Source organism: Peromyscus maniculatus, chromosome 15 (genome assembly GCF_049852395.1).
Source record: "Peromyscus maniculatus bairdii isolate BWxNUB_F1_BW_parent chromosome 15, HU_Pman_BW_mat_3.1, whole genome shotgun sequence".
NCBI classification, from domain to species: Eukaryota; Metazoa; Chordata; class Mammalia; order Rodentia; family Cricetidae; genus Peromyscus; species Peromyscus maniculatus.
The window spans coordinates 31224526-31245469 of NC_134866.1; the positions used below are offsets into that span (position 1 = coordinate 31224526).

At 42.0% G+C, this 20944-nt stretch overlaps 1 protein-coding gene across 13 annotated transcripts in view; it reads right to left on the minus strand.

The window, feature by feature from the left end:
• Nucleotides 1-20944, minus strand: part of Cplane1 (ciliogenesis and planar polarity effector complex subunit 1) — a 97705-nt gene that overhangs the window by 31067 nt on the left and 45694 nt on the right. For 8 of the 13 annotated variants that reach the window (XM_076551816.1, XM_076551815.1, XM_076551817.1 and 5 more), the window contains 10 exons: nucleotides 20077-20243; nucleotides 19226-19296; nucleotides 18511-18590; nucleotides 15690-15767; nucleotides 13435-13627; nucleotides 8915-9196; nucleotides 7147-7872; nucleotides 3486-3643; nucleotides 2505-2634; nucleotides 1656-1710 (listed from right to left, as the gene is read on the minus strand). In XM_076551816.1, the coding sequence (XP_076407931.1) occupies nucleotides 1656-1710; nucleotides 2505-2634; nucleotides 3486-3643; nucleotides 7147-7872; nucleotides 8915-9196; nucleotides 13435-13627; nucleotides 15690-15767; nucleotides 18511-18590; nucleotides 19226-19296; nucleotides 20077-20243 (1940 nt within the window). The remainder of the gene's footprint in view (nucleotides 1-1655; nucleotides 1711-2504; nucleotides 2635-3485; nucleotides 3644-7146; nucleotides 7873-8914; nucleotides 9197-13434; nucleotides 13628-15689; nucleotides 15768-18510; nucleotides 18591-19225; nucleotides 19297-20076; nucleotides 20244-20944) is intronic. The other 5 variants (XM_076551809.1, XM_076551807.1, XM_076551808.1 and 2 more) reach the window with 5 other exon arrangements.

Here is a 20944-nt window from a genome sequence, read left to right on the forward strand (position 1 = left end):
GAATCAAAGTCTAAATATATTATGGCAGTCTGAGTTAGAGTGAGATTTTATAGGGAGATGGCCTAGGAAGACCAGATGGAATAAGAGATCAACAATTACACATAATAAATTAGGTATAATAACAGACATAAAACCATCGGGCATAATAAACACATATTTGGTCTTTGTTCTTAGTTTCGGGCAGTTTTCTACACCTTTAGAAGCTCTTAAATAAGAGTGAGCTTTTTATTCACAACAACCAGAGTTGATGCTAATGGAAGATCCCTAAACAGCTTCAGGGTCAAGGCTGGTCACGGGAGGAGCCAACTACATTGTTAAAGGGTTAGCACCTACCATACCCCCACCTGTGGGGAGATGAAGACACTGAAGACTGATTTCAGTGAATGATTTAATTAAGTGTACAGGGAATCACAGAAGTGTTGTTTGGTGTAACACAATACCCATCCACTGGTGCACTACATAGTCATTAAAAATGGAATCATACAAATGACACTGTCCTGAACTGATGCTTGCGTTTCTAACACACATGTATTTTCTATGACAAATTCAATGCTAGGCATAGTCACCCATAACTTCCTTACTGAGGCCTTTTTTTAAATTCTATTTGACATTCTGATTAACTACGTCACTCGACTGCAGAGCTTGGCAAACTTTCTCTGTACAGTGCCATGTAGGCGTATGTAAGTCTTTGTAGCAACTCCTTTACTTTGTTGTGGTCTGAAAGCCTTGAGGTTATGTTACAATAAAACTGTTCATAAGAGCAGGCATGGTCTCCATCAGGTCCATGTTAACCACTACTCCACTGGATAAGAAACAAAGTACAAAGGTCCTCCTCACCCTTGTCAAAAGAACAGGAAAGTGGCTGTAGTGGTTTGGGTAAGAACGGCCCCGCAGGCTCATATATTTGAATGGTTGGTCATCAGGGAGTGGAATGGTTTGAAAGGATTAGAAGGACTGGGAGGCATGGCCTTGTTGGAGGAAGTGTGCCACTTGGGGTAGGTTTTGAGGTTTCAAGAGCCCAGGTCATGGCCGGTCTCTCTCCGTCTCTCTCTCTGTCTGTCTCTGTCTCTCTCTCTCTGCTTGGATCAGGATGAAGCTCTCAGCTACTGTTCCAGAGCCATGTGTGCCACCACGCTCCCTGCTATGATAATGGACTGACCCTGTGAAACTGTAAGCAAGCCCCCCAATTAAATGCTTTCTCTTATAAGGGTTGCTTTGCCAGGGCATTAGGGGTGCATGCCTATAATCCCAGCACTCAGAAGGCAGAGGCAGGCAAATTTCTCATTTCGAGGCCAGACTTGTCTACAGAGCCAGTTCCAGGATAGCCCCGCCTCAAAAAGCCAAAAAAAAGTCCTGTGGTCAGGAGTCTCTTCACAGCAAGAGAACAATGACTAAGACATTAATTTAGTCTCAGTTTCATATTACATTTATTTCTTCCCTCACCCACCCCAAGACAGAGTCCCTCTGTGTAGCCCTAGCTGTCTTGGATCTTGATTTATAGTCCAGTCTGGCCTTGAACTCAGAGATTCACCTGCCCCTGTCTCTTGAGTGCTGGGATTAAAGGTGTGCATCACCACCGCCCAGCCTTATATTTATTTCTAAAAAGCTGACTTAACATTAAACTTAGACATTCTATTAATCATGTGTATACATACCAAAAGGAATTTCAAATTTTTCCAAAGGCTGAGAATCACAATGTCCAAGTTGTTCCTAAATGGAGCCAAACAATCAACCTATTAATAACTCAAAGGCATTTATTATTTTTTTTAAAAAAAATACATCTAATAGCTATGAAGATTGAATTCTTAGTTACAGGTTCAATTTCCATCATTTTAGGCCTGTTTACTCTGTCAAAGCAACTATACAAGAGTTCATGAAATCCACAAGTCAAGCAATAAAAAATAGTATTACCAGTTTAATACCAAGTACTAATTACTATGTACAAGTCTCTGTAGCAGAGCAGACTTGACACTCAAACAGTACCCCGATCCTCCTAAAGTCTTTAATGGACTCAAAAACATTTAGTACCTCTAGAAAGGCCTATGAGTACTAAATGAAAAAGCAAGGCTTTTAAAACATACATGAATGAAATTATACACCTCTTTAATGTTTTTTTCCAAATTCAGAATGAATGCTTAAAGAGATTTGATTTATAATATAGGTCACATAGCAAATCTACCTGGATAACCCTGGAGATGTCTCAGCCTCCGACAGAAAATGACATCATGTGCATTAAGGCACAGAAAAGCCCAGAGTGACTTCATACACAACAGTCACCAGGCAGATGCTCTAAGCTGCAGTTTTCAGTTTGCCATCCAGTGGTTTTTCCCATCCACACTGAGTGTGTCTGTTTATGGAGGGAATCAGCAGAGCTCTTGTGCATTATGATGGCCAGACCCTCAAACCACAGCATGAAACTTCCAGCAGTCAGGCTACACAGCCACCAAGAAATACCGAAGTGTTCCATGCAAGTTAGGGAAGAATCTACTGTAGTTGTTCTGTACCTTGGGTTCCATGATGACCTCTGAGCCATTACTAATGAGGGAATCCTCTGGTCGGAAACTAACACTTGGCTTTCTTCTTGGCTTCTGGGCTCTTTCTTCTTGTAGCTCTCTTTCAGCTCGTCTGCTTTGCCTGAAGAAGACAATAGGATAGAACAGGGTTTCCCTTATAGTACCTTTAGGTTCTCATTTGAGACTTGCTACTTGAAATGGATTTTCACTAGATTTCACTAGATTTAATTAAACTAACAAGATATTCTGCTAGAATACAATTACAGGTGACACTGAATTCTGGTTTGGTCACTAGAATGTTGGAATAGATTATACCTTTTAAGCAGTTTTCAAACTCTGTGTTGCATATTAGAAGCTTGTACCAGAAATCCTATGGAACCTCCACGAAGCTCCTTGAGGAGGCTAACTAAACACCCAGCAAGGAGAGCTCATCATCGGGAAGGGCAGCGATGGCAAATTCAAACACGTGTTCTATACACACAGCATACGAATCAACAGTCAAAGGCTCTTCAGTTAGTCTTGGGCAGCCTCACTTCTACATGCACATTTCTTAGTGCCCTGAGACACTTCACACCATCGCCTACTCTCCTGCTGCCTTGTAACGGTCTGAAGGATATATGGTAAAGTGGGTGAAAATAAGTACTGGTTCACAATGTTGAACTGTTCATGGAATTTTACCTGATCCCAAAGATTAGTGCTACAGAACATAACTGTTTATTCTGTCACAGGAACATGGAGAAAAATGCTCCAGCCCATGAAAGGTAAGAGAGAAAACTTTAAGAGAAATGGAGAGGGAGAAAAAAGGTAACATTTCTCACAACAGGAGACATCTTTCATCACTATGAGATTGGCTTAAATACATGGTAGCAGACAAGGAAACTACTAACTACGTTGCTGTGAAGGAACTGAAGCGAAACGCCTTTACGACCTTGGTATACAACATTATCAGATAACATTTCATTCAGAACTTGCCTCTTCTTCCCTGGTGTTATGTTAGATGGTTCCATGTTGACCTTTAGAAGCTGAACATGACCAGAATCACCTTGTGCAAATGCATTATGTGCTAGTTTTTGTTGGCTTCTTTTAAATGCCATGAGGTTTTCAAGTGGGATAAGTTGGGGCTTCTTGTACTACAGAGAGAACGCGTAACAAGTCAAATGCATAATTATGTTGAAAAAACAAACAAAAATTTGTTTAAATTAAACTAAGACATATAAGAGACAGAACACATCAAACTCAACAAATTGACTTGGACAGGACAGGAAGAATGGCTATCCATATTTTCGACAATCAGGGAGGGCCATTAACGTTTCATATAGGTTTTTCACTTTCTCCCCTGGAGACTGACTCGGGCCCTGAGCATGCGAACTCAGTACTTGACCACTCAGCCGCACCCTGTGCCCTCAGCTGAGTTGTCCGGATTCCGAAGTAAAGTCCCCATCTTCTAAATTGCATTCCATAAAAAAATCCTCTTCCCTGTGAGGGAAATACATACATGGCATTTAACTGAATATGAATACAAGAGGCAGCAGGTGTAGTGGCTTAAAGACTACAGATGAGTGAGCATGTCAGCATATGTTGATAATCCCAAACAGGGTCAGAAGAACCTGGGGCTCAGAATATTATTCTAATAAAAAAAGCTTTAAAAATTATTCTCAAAATGCTAAAATTTCCACACCCTTAACCCCCTCTTCTGTCTATAGTATGTTCCAAAAAGGAGGCATGGTTAATACTTCTAATGAACAACCATTTCTCTCCAAAGTAGCACCTGTGAGTAACAAAGCACACCAGAGAACAAGTCACTCGATTACTACAAACTTACACGTTAGAGGCTAAACAGTCTGAATTTCATAAATCTAAGACAGCATCTTTGAAGAGGATTTGGTGTATTTTAAGGCTACCATCTCACACATGGGAAGCTACTGACAAACTGGCATGTGCTTAAAAATTTTATCTGAAACAGATCTGAAAATGACCATATCACAATTGCTAGAAACTTCAAATATACTATGTGCACTTGCTACACACACACACACACACACACACACACACACACACACACACACACACGCTGGTAGATTTATTTTACTTATACCTTATGTATGAAAAAAAATGTATGAAAGAGTGTAAATTCTAGTATTTACACAAAATACCTTGAATATTTAAAATGTAAAATTATTTTACGCTATTGTCCGTAACAGAAGATTTACCTTAAGAAACAGGCTGACAAACAGTTCAGCAAGTCAAGTGCTTGCTGCCAAGCCGATGACTTGACGATGACCCCAGAACCCACAGGTAAGAGAGAACTGGCCTCCACCAGCTGTCCCTCTGACATTCAACCATGTGCTCATGGCATGCACATGTATGCACACTGTGCTGGACAGTTTTATGTCACCCTGGCCCAATATAAAATCATCCGAGAGAGCCGGGAGTTGGTGGCGCACGCCTTTAATCCCAGCACTCGGGAGGCAGAGCCAGGCGGATCTCTGTGAGTTCGAGGCCAGCCTGGGCTACCAAATGAGTCCCAGGAAAGGCGCAAAGCTACACAGAGAAACACTGTCTCGAAAAATCAAAAAAAAAAAAAAAAGACATGCTCCAAATCTTAATCATTTTTGAACCTGTATTCACCTTGTTTTTTTCAAATATCTTAAGTTATATTTTCTTTTTCAGAGCTGCTTCTTATTTGGGGCTACTTTTTTTTTTTTTTAATTGAGGCGTAATTCATAAAAGGGTATATTGTTTTGATGAGACTTTTTACAACTGTGGCTGGATGTCTTTCTTTAGTCTTCCAAGAAGGGCCATTTTACTTTTTTAGAGTTACTTTTTAAAGTCATGAGATCAACAACTTGGACTACTATGCATGTAAGTGCTAATGCAAATTAAAGCCCAAGTTGACGTCCAGCAGCAGTTCATTCTATGTTGACAGTGAGAGAACACTTTGCCTGTTAGGATACTGTTACTCGTGGACTGAAATGCTGAAGAAACCCCTCCCCCTATTTTGTTTTTTGCAAAAATCAAGGTATATTCTAGGGTTTCCTGGTTGACCTCAACAGATAAACTGAGATGATAGTTTTAGTTCAGAATTGATCTGAATGTAGATTTACAGTCTACGTGTACAGCTGGCTAAGTGAGATCGCTTTCACAGTTCTGCATGTATCCCATCGGCTCACCATTAGTCACTGAACTCTTAAAACTGGTATTGTAACATTACCACAATGTTTTGCGCCAATTTTATAAACTTTACAGTGCAATATGTGTTCCTTTTCTGAGGCAAACCAAAGGTATATTTCTCAAGGTTCTGCTTCTATCAGCAGCGTTGATGGAGGATTTTTTATACATTTGTAGTAGATAGAAATAAACCAGAAAAAAAAAGAAGAAAAAAAAAGTGGTGGAGGAAAGGTGAACACTGCAAGAATACTCAAAAGGGCTGAGAGTTGCAAACGCCAAGAATGGCTTTGCATAGTAAATGGAATAGAACAGCTCTGAACTATAGCTTACTTTTCCTGGTTTGGTCTGACAGAATGATTGAATGCTTTTGTACAAAAATCAGAGCCTTAAAAACAAGGATTTGGTGAGATTGTAAAATGGTGTGCCACTTTGGCAAAACAGTTTGGTGGTTGGTCAAAATGCAAAACATTGTTACTCTGTTACTCAACAATTCTACCCTTAGGAATATATCCTCAAACTACTGAAAATGTGCACCTATGAAACATGTACATGAAAGTTTACAGCAGTGTGTTGCTAATAGTAAAAAAGTTAAAACAACTCAAATAGCTATCAAATACTGGAGAGAAATAAAATGTGGCTTATTCATACAATAGAATATTATTAAGACATAAAAATGAATGAGAAACTGACAGATTAAATGACTTTGGTGAACCTTCATAATTTCATTTGTAGATCTTTCCATTTCTAATTTATAAATACATTTGGGGTTATAAATTATAAATGTACTGCCTCCTGTCAACATTGTATACTTCTATTTGATGATTTCTGTGTCAAACATTATATGGAAATGTTTCCAAGTATTTTCTGTATTAACTGTAAATGAATAGAACAAAATAAATTGCCTGTGATGGAAAAATAAAATAAAATAAAAGAAAAAAAAAGATAATGAAAAAAAAAAAATCATCCGAGAGGAGAGAACCTCAATTGAGAAAATGTCTCCATAAGACTGGGCTGTAGGCAAGCCTTTAGGGCATTTTCCTAATTAGTGATTGATGGGAGAGGGTCCAGCCATTGTGGGTGGTGCCATTCTTTGGTAGGTGGTCCTCAGTTCTATAAGAAAGCTGGTTGAGCAAGCCATGAGGAGCAAGCCAGTAAGCAGCACCCTTCCATGGGCTCTGCATCAGCTCCTGCCTCCAGGTTCCTGCCTTGTTTGAGTTCCTGTCCTGACTTATTTCAATGGTGAATTTTTAGTGATGTGGAAGTGTAAGCCAAATGAACCCTTTTCTCCCTGCATTGCTTTTGGTCATGGTGTTTCATCCCAGCAACAGTAGCCCTAACTAAGACACATACCCATATCCAAAATAAACACATGTTAAAACATGTTCTTGAACTCTCATAGAACACACAGTGTTTACAGCATGGGAAAGCGCAACAGCTTTTCATTCACCATACAACAAGTCATTACCGTGTTCTCCAGGGGCAAACATGAATGAAGTAATGATAGCTGTGGATACTGTTTTCCTTCTGTGTCAGATCTGGTAGGTACTGAGGGCAATCTACTTGATGCTCTTGATGGTGATGAGAATATACAAGGAGGCTGAAATTGCAGGTGTAATAAAGGAAGTCCAAAAGAATTCTGAGGAACTGTCCCAGGGGGCACTGGTTTAACATCAAACACACTTTCTGGCTTTATAAATACTGAAGAGTCCTGCTGAGGTGTCAAGTATTGTTGTCCAACATACTGCTCCAAGCTCCCATGCTTAGGGGTGTCTCTGAGTACAGCGCTATAGAGGCTTGGATTTGAATGGCATGGGGAAGTGGTGTGCACTAGTCCCTGAGACAGAGGGGGCTGGCAAGAGTCAGATAATTCCCAGGCCTTTTTTGGTTGGGCCTGAGGTCTGAAAGGAACTTCTGGAATTCTTCCTAGCGGTAAGGAAAGGGGCTTGAATTCATGCTTGGGCTGAAAATGAAGCAAAGGAAACCCGCTCCCAGGAGTGACTGTTCTGGCAGGTGGAATCAGCTGAGGGGCCTTCTGCAGAGCAGCAGGTGTGAACAGAAGCTGGAGGCCAGTGTCTCCAGCAGGAGCGTGAGAAAAGGAAGCGGGTCCAAAGCTCTGAGGTGCTCCACTCTGTCCTCTCAGCTTAGGCTGGCCATCTAATTGACACAAAGGAATACTCCCGTGTGGAATATCCTGAAAGAAAAATAATAATATATAAATTCAGAATATATTACTAATTTTTTTGTAAATGATATTCAGTATGATGTGAACAGACAGCATGTTAGAAAAATTGTAAAAAAAAAAAATTATTCAAATAACAAAAGGCCAATGATTAACTGAGAACAAAAATGCTACCTACTGTGTGTGTGTGTGTGTGTGTGTGTGTGTGTGTGTGTGTGTGTGTGTGTGAGATTAGCTATAACTGTTTTTTGTTTTTGTTTTTCGTTTTTCAAGACAGGGTTTCTCTGTATAACCCTAGCTGTCCTGGGACTCACCCAGGGTGGCCTCGAACTCACAGAGATCCTCTGCCTCCTGAGTGCTGGGATTAAAGACATGCACCACCAACCCCCCTACCCCCCACCACCACCTAGCTTTAATTGTTAACTTGACACAAACTAGAATCACGAGGGAAAACAGTTTCAGTGACACTGTCTATGTTAACACACATGGGAAGGCCCCGCCCACAGTGTGTGGCACCATTCCCTAGGCACGGGGTCCCCAGCTGTGTAAAGGGGAGAAATGGAGCTGAGCATAAGTAAGCAAGTCAGGTGTGTACTCATTTCTCTCTGCTCTTGACTGTGGATGTGGACCTAAATAATAAACCACAGCCTGGAACTGCAAGGTGAAATAAACCCCTTCCCCTCCAAGTTGCTTTCTGTCAGGTACTTTATGACAGGAACAGAAGAAAACCAGAAGAGAATGCTTGAGAGTCCACGTGCAGGTAGAGACCACAGGACCACCCTGTTGTCACTCTTCAGGTGCCATGCACTGTTTGGTTTGTTTTTTATTGTTCTAAAACAGGGTCTCTCATAGGCCGAGAACTCACCAAACAGGTCAGGCTAGCCTGCCAGTGATCCCAGGGATCTGTCACTACCTCCACAGCGCTGGGATTCTAAGTGTGCACTACTATGCCTGACTTTTTTTAACACTGCTTCTGGGGAATGTACTCAAGCCTTCAAGCATTTTGCCAACTTGGCTGTTTTCTCAGTTCTAATGATATCTCTCTATGAATTACCTGTGTGTTTCCATGACTCTCTTGACCAGGCTGGCTGATTCCTTCATGATCTGGTGGGCTGTTCATGCTAGGATCCCTGGTGCACTCTCTCCCGGACTCTGCTTTAGCACATAATCTCTGTCTGCTCTTGGCTTCAGTACAACCACTCTTTGTGGGCTTTGATGCTTGGCTTTCCCCAACATGCACAGGCTGAACCTGCTGAAGAAGTTGATGCATGTCTGGGAGATTAGCGACAGACGGTCCTACTATTTGCATTAGGCTCAGGAAATTGATCTGTTGCAGCTGGAATAAAACAAAACAATACTTTAAAAACAATGAAAAGGCCAGGCGATTGTGGCACACCTTTAATCCCAGCACTTGGGAGGCAGAGGCAGGCAGAATTCTGAGTTCCAGGCCAGTCTGGTCTGCACAGTGAGTAGTGAGTTCCACGACAGTCAGGCTACACAGAGAAGCCCTGTCTTGAGAAACCAAAACCTAAAACCAAACCAAATCAAGAACAAAACAAAAAACCAATGGAAAGAAGTTAAGGTATCAGCAAGAGCCACATTCTCAAACATTGAGTGGAAAACCTGTCATCTTGAGGCATGAATTCTAACTCAGGAAAGAGAGAGAGGGGACTATTTGCACAACTAACTTACATAAGATATCCAGGGATAACCTACTGGAGTGAGATGATACTTCAGAATAAGTATGCTTTGAACTAGTTTTCAAAAAAGGAAAGAGCAAAGCAACACAGGAGAAGACTGACAGACTAGATGGAAGGTCAAGACAGGCACCAGGGGTTCCAAATTTGCTGAAGACAGCAATCATTCAGTGGCATTAAGGATTCCCAAAGACCACGTCACATCTCATACCAGTACCAGAAGTCTGAAGATCAGAGCTAGGATCAGTAGGCACTGAAATGTGTTAAGTTGTCTACGTGCAGAAAAGCTTGACAAGAACCAGCACTCACATCAGCTCAGCGGGACAAAAGGCAGACACCAGGTTTGCTGAGAGGCAGGCTACAACTGTCAACCTGAAGCACATATGCCTTTGAGGACCTGGCAATCAAACCACTCTTTGCTCAGCTCATTCTCCACGGTTGCTGGGTGGAAGGCTCTTTCTTTCTTTTAGGATTTCTTTCATTTTTATTTCTATGTGTATGGGTGTTTTGCCTGTATGTATGTCTGAGCATAATGTGTGACTGGTACCCTCAGAGGGCAGAAGAGGGCATCATATCCCCTGGAACTGGAGTCGGGGATGTTTCTGAACTAACACATGGTTTTGGAAATCAAACCTGGGTCTTTTGAAAGAGCAGCAAGTGGTCTTAGCTACTGAGTCATTTCTTCCACCCCTAGAAATTTTATTCCTAAGATCTAAGTGGTGTTTGTGTTATGAATCCAGGAATCAACTATGAAAAACACAGGACTTGCAAGAGTATAGTCTTTCCCTGTGAAGAGACACCATGACCAACTCTTATAAAGGAAAAACATTTAATTGGGGCCAGCTTACAGTTCCGAGGTTTAGTCCATTATCATCATGGTGCAACGTGGTGGGGATCGTGCAGGCAGACAGGGTGCTGGAGAAGGAGCGGAGAGTCCTACATCTTGACTTTCAGGTAACAGGAAGTGGTCTGAGACACTGGGCGTGGCTTGAGCAAAAGAAACCTCAAAGCTCGCTGCCACGGTGACACACTTCCTCCAACAAGGCCGCACCTCCTAATAGTGCCACTCCCATATGGGGGCCATTTTCCTTCAAAACACCAAAGGGACCCACAACCCCTGCAAGTTGTCTTCTGAACTCCACATGCATGCAGTGATGTGCACACACATGAACACAAACAAATATAAAGTTTAAAAAATAAACAAAGAAGAACATATTACCAGAAGAGTAAGTCTAAAAAGAAAATATCTGATGAAATACATTACTTGGGATGGTAACTTAAAAACTAATAGAAAATAGCATTTATACTCTGCCCTCCAAAGATAACAGCATTAACTTTATTGTGTATGTCTTTTCAATCTGTCTCCATATTAAGTGAGTTATCTATCTATTTATCCATCCATCCATGTCCATGAATGTGTTGTATGCATGTGTGTATAAGTAAATGCAGGTAGATCGGTCCCTATGTGCATGCGTGAAGGCCAAAGGTTAACATCCAGTATCTCCCTTGATCTCTCGCCACCTTTTTTTTTTTTTTTGGTCTTTCAAGATAGGGTTTCTCTGTGTAGCCCTGGCTGTCCTGGATCTCACTCTGTAGACCAAGCTGGCCTCGAACTCACAGAGATCCGCCTGGCTCTGCCTCCCAAGTGCTGGGATCAAAGGCGTGCGCTACCACCGCCTGGCTCTCTCCATCTGTTTTGAGACAGGTTCTTTCACTGAACCTGGAGCTTGCAGTTTCAGGCAGACCAAGTGGTCAATGAGCCCCTGGAGTCTGCCAGTCTGTGCATCCCTGAGCACTGGGGTTACAGATGTGTGCTGCCACACCTGGCCTGACTTCCACATGTGTGCTAGAGATCTAAGCTTGAGTCCTCATGCTCCTGCAGAAGGACTTTACCCACTGAACCATCTCTGCAGGCCACTTTCTTTCTGCTTTAAAAACAAGACTGACAGCATACAACATTTGTAAGTGAAATTTAGTGAAGATTTTAAAGTGAAACCAGAACTATATCAGAAGAATGTCCTACAAAACACATACACACACATATAAGACAATGGAAGAATGAAATCCTAAGGATCTAAGGTTGGCTAGAGACACAGAAATAGTGCGACTACAGTCTGCTGTGGAACCATCTCTGTACACTGTGAATATGTGTTACTCTCACTGGTTAATAAAGAGCTGACTGGCCAATAGCTAGGCAGGAAAAGGCTAGGCAAGATTTGCAGACAAAAAGAGAGCATGAGATGGAAGAGGAGGCAGAAGAGGGTGAAGTCACCAGGAGATGCGGAGAGAAGCAATATGAACATGCCGTGCTGAAAAAAGGTACCGCCAAGTGGTAGAGCATAGATAAGAAATATGAGTTAACTTAATTGTAAGAGCTAGTCAGTAAAAAGACTAAGCTATCAACTGAGCATTTATAATTAGTAGTAAGTCTGTGTGGTTATTGGGGAGCCAGCGGTCTTGACAAAAAACTCCGCCTACAACAGTCACGTACAATATGTGGGGACAAAGAATCAGGAGGATACAGTGAACGCAGCGAAGATCTTGTCTAAACAAGAACAACAACAACAGAAAAACTGGGGCAGGGAGATGGCAGCAAAAGGACATGATGAGACTGAGCGGGGAATCTAGCAATGAAAACACGGAGGACTTGTTAAATAGAGAGCCTGAGCAGGCAGAACCCAGCCACTCACAGGACAGTCTGAGAGGACCTTTCATAGACAAGCTGCTAGAGCAGGTAGCATTCCTAAACAGGGGGGTGGGAAGGAGCTGGGGAGAATAAGGACAAAGTCGGGTTCACGGGACTGTGGACATGCTGAAAGAATATTCCACCAAAACTCCAAGGCTCAGCGAGAAATTAGGGCCAAGAATCACTAACATAAAACGGCATATAAGATGTAAAGACACCTAAGTGAACATACACAAGCGTAAAGGATTAGGTATGAGGGAAATTAAAGTTTTAAGAGGAAGAAAGAGGGGCTGGAGAGATGGCTCAGTGGTTAAGAGCATCCGCTGCTCTTGCAGAGGACCTGGGATGGCTCCCAGCACCCATGTCGGCAACTCACAGCTGACCTATGACCCCAGCTCTAAGGGATCTGGCGATCACCTCTGGCCTCCACAGGCAACTACACTCACATGCACACACTTATACATAATTAAAAATAAAATAATATGCCTTTAAAAACCAAAATAAAATAAAAAAAAAAACAACGCAAAGCTACACAGAAACCCTGTCTCGAAAAAGCAAAATTAAAAAAAAAAAAAAAGACAAATAATTTAAACTGTTGTTTGAAAGAACACAATGTGCACAGGTGGGAAGAGACAGTGGAAATCAAGGTGCACAGTCATGTGACATGCCACAGACACGTTCAGCCCAAGACGGAATTTGGTCTGAACGCTCATATAGAAAATACAGGGCCAGGCGGTGGTGGTACACACCTTTAATCCCAGCACTCAGGAGGCAGAGGCAGGTGGATCTCTGTGAATTCGAGGCCAGCCTGGGCTACAGAGCGAGTTGCAAGACAGTCAGGACTGTTTTTCAGACAGAGAAACCCTGTCTGAAAAAACCAAAGCCAAAACTAACCAAACAAACAAACAAACAAACAACAACAACAACAACAGAAAACACATTTGGGGCTTTTTGCAGATCTGACTGGATCTACCCAACACCTCACCCAAAATGCCCGGAAAAATAAGTCACTGAACTGTACGTAGATGTATCTAGACGATAGGTCCAGGGCAGGAACTTTTGAAGGACGTATGATGATTCATAAGAGCACAAAAATGAGTGGAATTCCACGCTGACTAGTCCATCCCTATTAGCTGTCTACTTTTAAACTATGCATCATGTGTAGATTTACTTACGTAGCCATGTGCTCACCTGAACTAATTTAAACATCTCGTCTTGGAGCATCTGCCTAACAGAATCAGAAGAATCCGGTAGCTGAACCCTGTGTTCCTTTCTCTGAGTATGCTGAGGTGTTGCAACAGGTGTTTGTGAAGTAACAGGGTCTCCACTTGACATGAGCGGTGGAACTGAGGAAGACTGCTCTTTCAGTTCAGAAATCTGTGCACTGTGGGAAAACATTCCAATCAAAAACACATATTAATCAACAACAAAAATCCTCAAACAATTAGATACCTATGATCTAAATATTCAGACACCATTTTTCTTTGGATGTGAAGGTTATTCGGTCATTCTGGGCTCTCCACCCATCATCTGAATGCCTGCATGTGCCCTTCCCAGCAGTGATGTTACATCCCAGAACAGCCCACTCTGGCTGCTGAAGGCATCTGAGCCAGAGGCCTGCACAATTATCCTTACTAACCATACAGACTTAGGAATAAAATACTGACTAAAATTAATGACTGAAAATAGAGTTAAGAAAAAAAGATAAAAACATCTAATTCTAAGATTATCAGCACAAATGACTAATGATCATTATTAAGCATGAAACCACAGAAGTGTCAACATTTCATTTCCAAACAAACCAGAGTTTCAATTTATAATAAACTATAACAAAATACTTAATTAAAACTAAAAATTAAAGACCAAAGCAAGTTTTTTGGTCTTTTTTTTTTTCTTCTTTTTCTTTTTCGAGACAGGGTTTCTCTGTGTAGCTTTGCGCCTTTTCCTGGAACTTGCTTGGTAGCCCAGGCTGGCCTCGAACTCACAGAGATCTGCCTGCCTCTGCCTCCCAGGTGCTGGGATTAAAGGTGTGCGCCACCACCGCCCGGCTGTCTTTGGTCTTTTTGGAGAAAACAATTATTGAGAAATGATTCCTTAACCCTAAGTCTCTAGTGTTTTATTTTATTCTCTTTCGCTCTGTTTTCCTCTTCTCTCCCCCTCTCTCTCCTTTTCTCCCCCTCATCTCTCTCCTTTCTTTCAGTAAGGCCTCTCTATGTAGCCCTGGCTGACCTAGAACTCACTAAGTAGACTATCCTGGTCTCGAATTGCCAGAGCCTTGCCTGCCTCTGCATCCCAAGTGCTAGGATTAAAAGCTTGCGCCACCACACCCAGCCTTCCCAGCATCTTCTAAGCAAATAAATTTTCTAAGCTAAATAAGGGAATACGGGGCTGGAGAGGTGGCTCAGAGGTTAAGAGCACAGGCTGCTCTTCCAGAGATCCTGAGTTCAATTCCCAGTCAACCACATGGTGGCTCACAACCATCTGTAATGAGATCAGGCGCCCTCTTCTGGCCTGCAGACATATGTGTATACATAATAAATAAATAAATCTTTAAAAAAAAAAATAAGGGAATACGTAAGTATAATATTCAAATAAATTAGTCACTGTTTCCAAACAGAAAGAAACATACAAAACTGCATGTAGATTTGAACTGATATTCGTTCCCTTTCAGCCCTAGTATTTTCCCTGTTGTGCAATGAGCATGCTTAAAAACAAAACTGCATTGATATGGTAAATCTATGAAAACAGACATCACAACTGATGTGACGATCTTAACACAACTTCACTGGAATTTACTTTCAACAACTAGCAAGGAGATCAATTCTAATTATGTGAATTTTTTTCCTTAACAAAATTATACTGAATTTTCCTTCTAATTCAGAAAAATTTCTAAGCATTCAGTTTAATCTTTGCAGAAGAATTAAAAAGACAAACTGGATAAACCTAAAGAGAATTAACTCTTCAGCCACCAACCGCAGCCAGATCTCTGATCTGATCTCAGGAGCTCATCTGGGTTGGGCCAGGACAGTACTGGGCTCAGGACATAGCTCCGTGGTAGACGGCTGATGTAGCCTGCTGGAGGCTCTGGGTTACACACCCACTGGTGCAAAGGGAAAGGAAGGATACTAAAATGAGCTAAACACATTTCTTATGCTGTACGGGTCAGAAGATGAACAGGAACAACAGTATTTCAATAATATATCTACTGCTGATTCTTTGGTCCCTGAAATGACTGTCTCAACAAGGTTCCGAATGTCTTTAAAACACAGATGGTAGGAAAATCTGTAAATAACTGAGATGTCAAAACTGTGCCTATGCCGCTCTTTGCTTATTTCCTTGGTTTATGGCACAAACACTTAGCAATTATTTCAGACTGGCACAGGAGGTACCAATTCATTCTCTTATTTTTAAAACATGATTTCAAAATGGTAAATAAAAATTCTTACCAAGAAGTTTCTGAATTTGCATCTATATGAAGTGAATGAGGAATGGTATGTTCAGAATTTGACAAGGCTTCGATCATACTACAAATAAAAATAAGTGATTAGGAGCAAGATACTCTTCACGTTTCTAAGGTGCATGTGAACTACTGTTCCACCACCAAAGAATCCAATCCTCTAATAGCGCTGCCATGCTTAGCTCATAATCACAATCTGTTTACATCAGTCTCCATAGCAATTAGTCACAAATTCAAACAACAGCAAAGACTGCATGAGTTCATACACAACTTGAGTAGCACTGATTGCTCAGCAATGAAAATACAATCTAAACCCAGGGATCATGAGGTTAGCTATGACCACAGTCCGACAGAGTAAGTGGTACAAAGAATCTACTGATATATTTGAAACTGTAAAGATTAATGTGTAAGAAAACAAATATCTCTAATTCTTATAATGGCATAACAGGGCATTAAATTTATTCTTGAGTGGACAGGAGATACAGCTCATTTGTAAAGTGTTTGTCCAGCATGTGAGAGGCCCTAGAAACAACCTACAGCACCCCAAGAGGAAAATGTTTCAGCTGAGTGTGCGGCACACGCCTTTACTCCCGGCACTTGAGAGGCAGAAGCAGGAAGAAGATGAATTTGAGACCAGCATGGACTATACAACCAAGTTCTAGGACAGCCAGGTCTACATAGCAAGGCCCTATCTCAAAAGCAGAAAAATCTGTATTAACTATTCAAAATAGAAATAAAATCTGTGATCTGAGGGAAAAAAAGGAGTCTAATGTTACCTCTCCTATCAAGTGTCTTAGTTAGGTTTCTCCTGCTGTAATAAAAATTGACCAAACCAACTCGGCAAGGAAAAGGTTTGTCTCACCTCACAGGGTTTCAGTTCACCATAGAAGAAAGCCAGGGCAGGAGCCCGGAGGCAGGAGCTGGAGCAGAGACCACGAGTCCAACTGCTCACTGGCCTGCTCCGCCCGGCTGGCCCAGTTTGCTTTCTTGTACAGTCAGGGCCACTGCTTAGGGCTGGTGTGCCCCGCCCAGTACTCTAGGCCCTCCCACTCAAACATTGTCAATAAAACGCCCTACACACCTCTCCACGAGCAATCTGAGAGGAGTTTTCTCAACTGAGGTTGCTCTTCCCAGCTAACTTGGGCTTGTGTCAAGCTGACAGAGAAACCGAGACACAGAGAGACACACAGAGAGACAGAGACACTAAGGCAATCCTAAATTTCTTTGTGCGTGTGTAGTTTGTACAGCATGGCATGTGTGAGCATGGGTATGTATGGAGGCCAAGTCAACCTGGGTGTCATTCCTCAGGAGGTGTCCCTTCTGTTTTTAGGGACAGATCTCAGCAGTTAGGTTAGGCCACTTGGCCAGTAGTCCTAGGAATCTGCCTGTTTATCTATTTATCTGCCTATTTATTACCACCGCACCCTGCTTTCACAGGGGCACTAGAGATGAAATTTAGGCCCTGTGCTTATATGACAAGCAGTTTACTGGCTGAACAATCCCTCAAGCCCCTAAATTTTCAAAAATTCTAAACTTTGTAAGTCATGTTCAAGCCGCCCCTTATGAAATTGCTATTGCTGTCATCTCCCTGGGAAACAGTAATGTGTCAGCAGCTGCTGTGTGGTACTGTCTGTGTTCTGACAAATAAAGCTTGCTGGGAGTCCGAGGGCGGAGCCAGCCACTAGCTGACCATAGAGGTTTGGAGGACTGTAGAAAGAGGAAACAGGAAGTGGTAAGGCAGGGCCGAAAGAGGATCGAAGTCCTTTTGGACGGAAGAACGGAAAAGGCAGGAAACAACTGGCGGCAGCTCCTGGTTTGCTGATTTTTCAGGTTCTTACCCCAATAATTGACTCCTGATTTTTTTATTGATAAAATTAATTAGAATAACGCTTCAAACAGCAAAGTATGCACATCAGAGCCCTAATGGACAGAATACAGTGACTAAAACACAACAGTGAAGGTCGTATGTGTTACGATGCACAATGCTTTTGTATTTAATTCAATAAAAATGTAATCAATGTGGACAGTTCCCTAACTAGTAGATGAACAAACTCTGACCTATTTATAGGTACAATTTATTTTGGTAAGGCTGACATTGATAAGAGGACAAAGGTAAAAAAAGAAATGATTACTTCTATGAGAAATGTAACATTTACCAAAAACAACTCACTGACATTATAAATTATAATACCAACATAAAATATTTATTATAAATTATGAAAAACATCTGAAACCTTCACTAAGATTTTTTTAAAAAGGCAATAATCATGTTGTGGTTTGAATGAGAATGGTCCCCACAGGCCCCTATGTCCGAATGCTTTGTCTCCAGTTAGTGGATTGTAAGGGGGTGTGGCCGTGTTGGAGGAGGTGTGTCACTGGGGACCCGCTTTGAGGGTTCAGAAGCCCACACCAGGCCCAGTGCCTCTCTCTCGGCCTATGGAGCAGGATGTAAAACTCTAAAGCTACTGCTCCAGTGTCATGACCATAATGCACTCTGAAACTGTAAGCAAACATCCAATTAAATGTTTTTGTTTATAGCCAGGCAGTGGTGGCGCACATCTTTAATCCCAGCACTTGGGAGGCAGAGCCAGGAGGATCTCTGTGAGTTCGAGGCCAGCCTGGTCTACAGAGCGAGATCCAGGACAGGCACCAAAACTACACAGAGAAACCCTGTCTCAAAAAAAAACAAAAACAATAAATAAACAAACAAATAAATGCTTTTGTTTTTAATAAGAGTTACCTTGGTCTTGCCATCTCTTCACAGCAATAGGACAATGACTAAGACACATATCACACTTTCTTTTCCTTACCCTTTCTGTTCTGTCAATTGTGTATCCACATTCGTCTCCAATGGTTCTTTCCTGGGACATTGAGCCTCTTCTGTGGAATGCTATAAAATCAATAGTGTCCATACCCACAATGAAAAGAGGTGAGACACAAAGATAGGCATGACTGTTAGGTATTTTCAATCTCACATTAAATATCTGTCTAAAACTCAAGTGACAAAATAAACCTTGAAAGGTTCAGTTCTGCCCTGACCAGGTCCTTATACACAGGAATTGCTTTCAGCCCATCAATATGAGCAACTGAGTCTGTTAAAGTAGAAGATGAGGTGTTGCCTAGAGACTAAGGTTTTATAAATTACATGTCAATTAACCTGGGAAAACCACTACAAAATGAGGGGAAACTAATGCTTTTTGAAACAAATGTTAAAATAACAGGAAAGACCTATGTTCCACATGGAAATCTGGTTTTGAGAAAATAAACAATACATAGAAACTGCAAATTACACCGAATCATACTTCATAGCCAAGGTCACGTTCACCACTCTTGACTAACTTGCTGAAGTACTTCAGGACATGGAAATTTCCGTGTCTGAAAGCGCTGGAGATGTAATACAATCTCAGAAAGAAAATTCAGACCTAGCCTACAAGTCAGCACGTGGCAGACAGCCGAGTGGGGGAAGCACACTTAGTGCAATTTCAGCACAAACCGCATGATCGTGTGCACTGTTCACTGGCTCACCTGCAGTGAGAGCCGCGACGCTGGCATGCAGACGGCAGCACTGGGGTCCCGGAGACTCCCAACAGGTCCTTCTAGAAGGATCAGAAATGGAAGGGAATGCCAACCTTTAAAGATTATCTTTTCACTTTTTCAGAAATATTTTCCAACCCCATACAAATACATTTCAAAAAACACCTAACGACTACTTCCTCTTCATCAATAAATCCCAGGAGAGCCCTGAGAGAACTTGTATCAGTTTGTGTAAGTCCAAGCTACGGCCCCCCCCCCCCCCCCCCCCCCGGTTCTTTCCAAGAGAGGCTCACAGCTGTGCAGAGGTTCACAGCTAGGGAGAGAGGCTCACAGCTGGGTAAGGCTCACAGCTGGGGAGAGGCTCACAGCTGGGGAGAGGCTCACAGCTGGGGAGAGGCTCACAGCTGGGAGAGGCTCACAGCTGGGGAGAGGCTCACAGCTGGGTGAGGCTCACAGCTGGGAGAGGCTCAGAGAGCTACTAACATAAAAGTGTCTTGCACATTCTGAAAACCAAGGTACAAGTTAATATGCTCAGTATTTCAAAAAATACCACTTAAATTTTAGTTCTAGCCAGGCGAGGTGGTACATGCCTTTAATCTCAGCATTAGGGAGGTGGAAGCAGGCAAACTCTGTGAGTTCAAGGCCAGCCTAGTCTACAGAGCCAGTTCCAGAACAGCCAGGGCTGCACAGAAAAACCTTGTCTCAAAAAATAAACAAACAAACAAAAAAAACCATTTTTTTTGTTCTAGGCAATGGCAAACATATTTAAGAACAAAAGAGTTATTTTCGATATTATCAATTTTATAAATTAGTAACGCCAATTATGGTCTACATGAACTGACCTTCACAGTCAGAGATGTGCATATCCATTTCATCCTGTGTAAATGTTTCTATTTCTGAATGATTCTCGTCAATATCTACAAATTCTCCCTCAGTCTTAGGAGTGACGGGAGTAATCTCATCATCAATTTCTTTCACTTCAGGATTTTCTGCTTCAGCTGGCATTCTGCTAACAAAAAACGTAGCAATGAAAATTAGAACTGATCTGGAAAACAAACAGCTTCCTTTCATTTAATTTGTTCTTTTCAGCAATGAACAAACTTCATTTTCATTTTTTTCTAAGTCTTTTTTAAAAAACGTGTCTTACATTTCTGACATGGAAGGTCCTAGTTTTCATTTACTCCAAACTCTAGAGTAAGTTCAGCTTAGCTAACATTAGTGTCCTCACAAAGGAGTCTTCAGGTTATGTCTTGCTATGGTAATGGTTATCATATGCAGGTCACTGTCCCTCCAAGGCTACTGTCCAAGGCTTAGCTAACAGAGCAGCACTGCTGGGAGGTGGAAAAGCTCTGAGACGCAGGACTCCTGGGAAGGGTCATAGATCACTGAATATGTGCCTTTGAAGAGGGTTTTGAGACCTGGCCCCTTCCTCTTTCTGTTTTGTGTCCTGACTGGGAAGTGGGTGGATTCTCTCTACCATGCACTTCCATCATGATGTGCCACAGACCTAAAGCAGTAAGGCCACCAACCCTGGGTGGAACCTCTAACACAGTAGGCCAGAACAAACCCTTGCTCTGGAGGCTGGCTACCTCAAGTATATCATTATAGTCACAGAAAACTAACTGTCCCAAAATACTACTACTGCTCTTACTGTTGCCTCATGGTAAAGGGGTCTTTCAGGAGGACACCTCCCTCGGGAGATACACACTA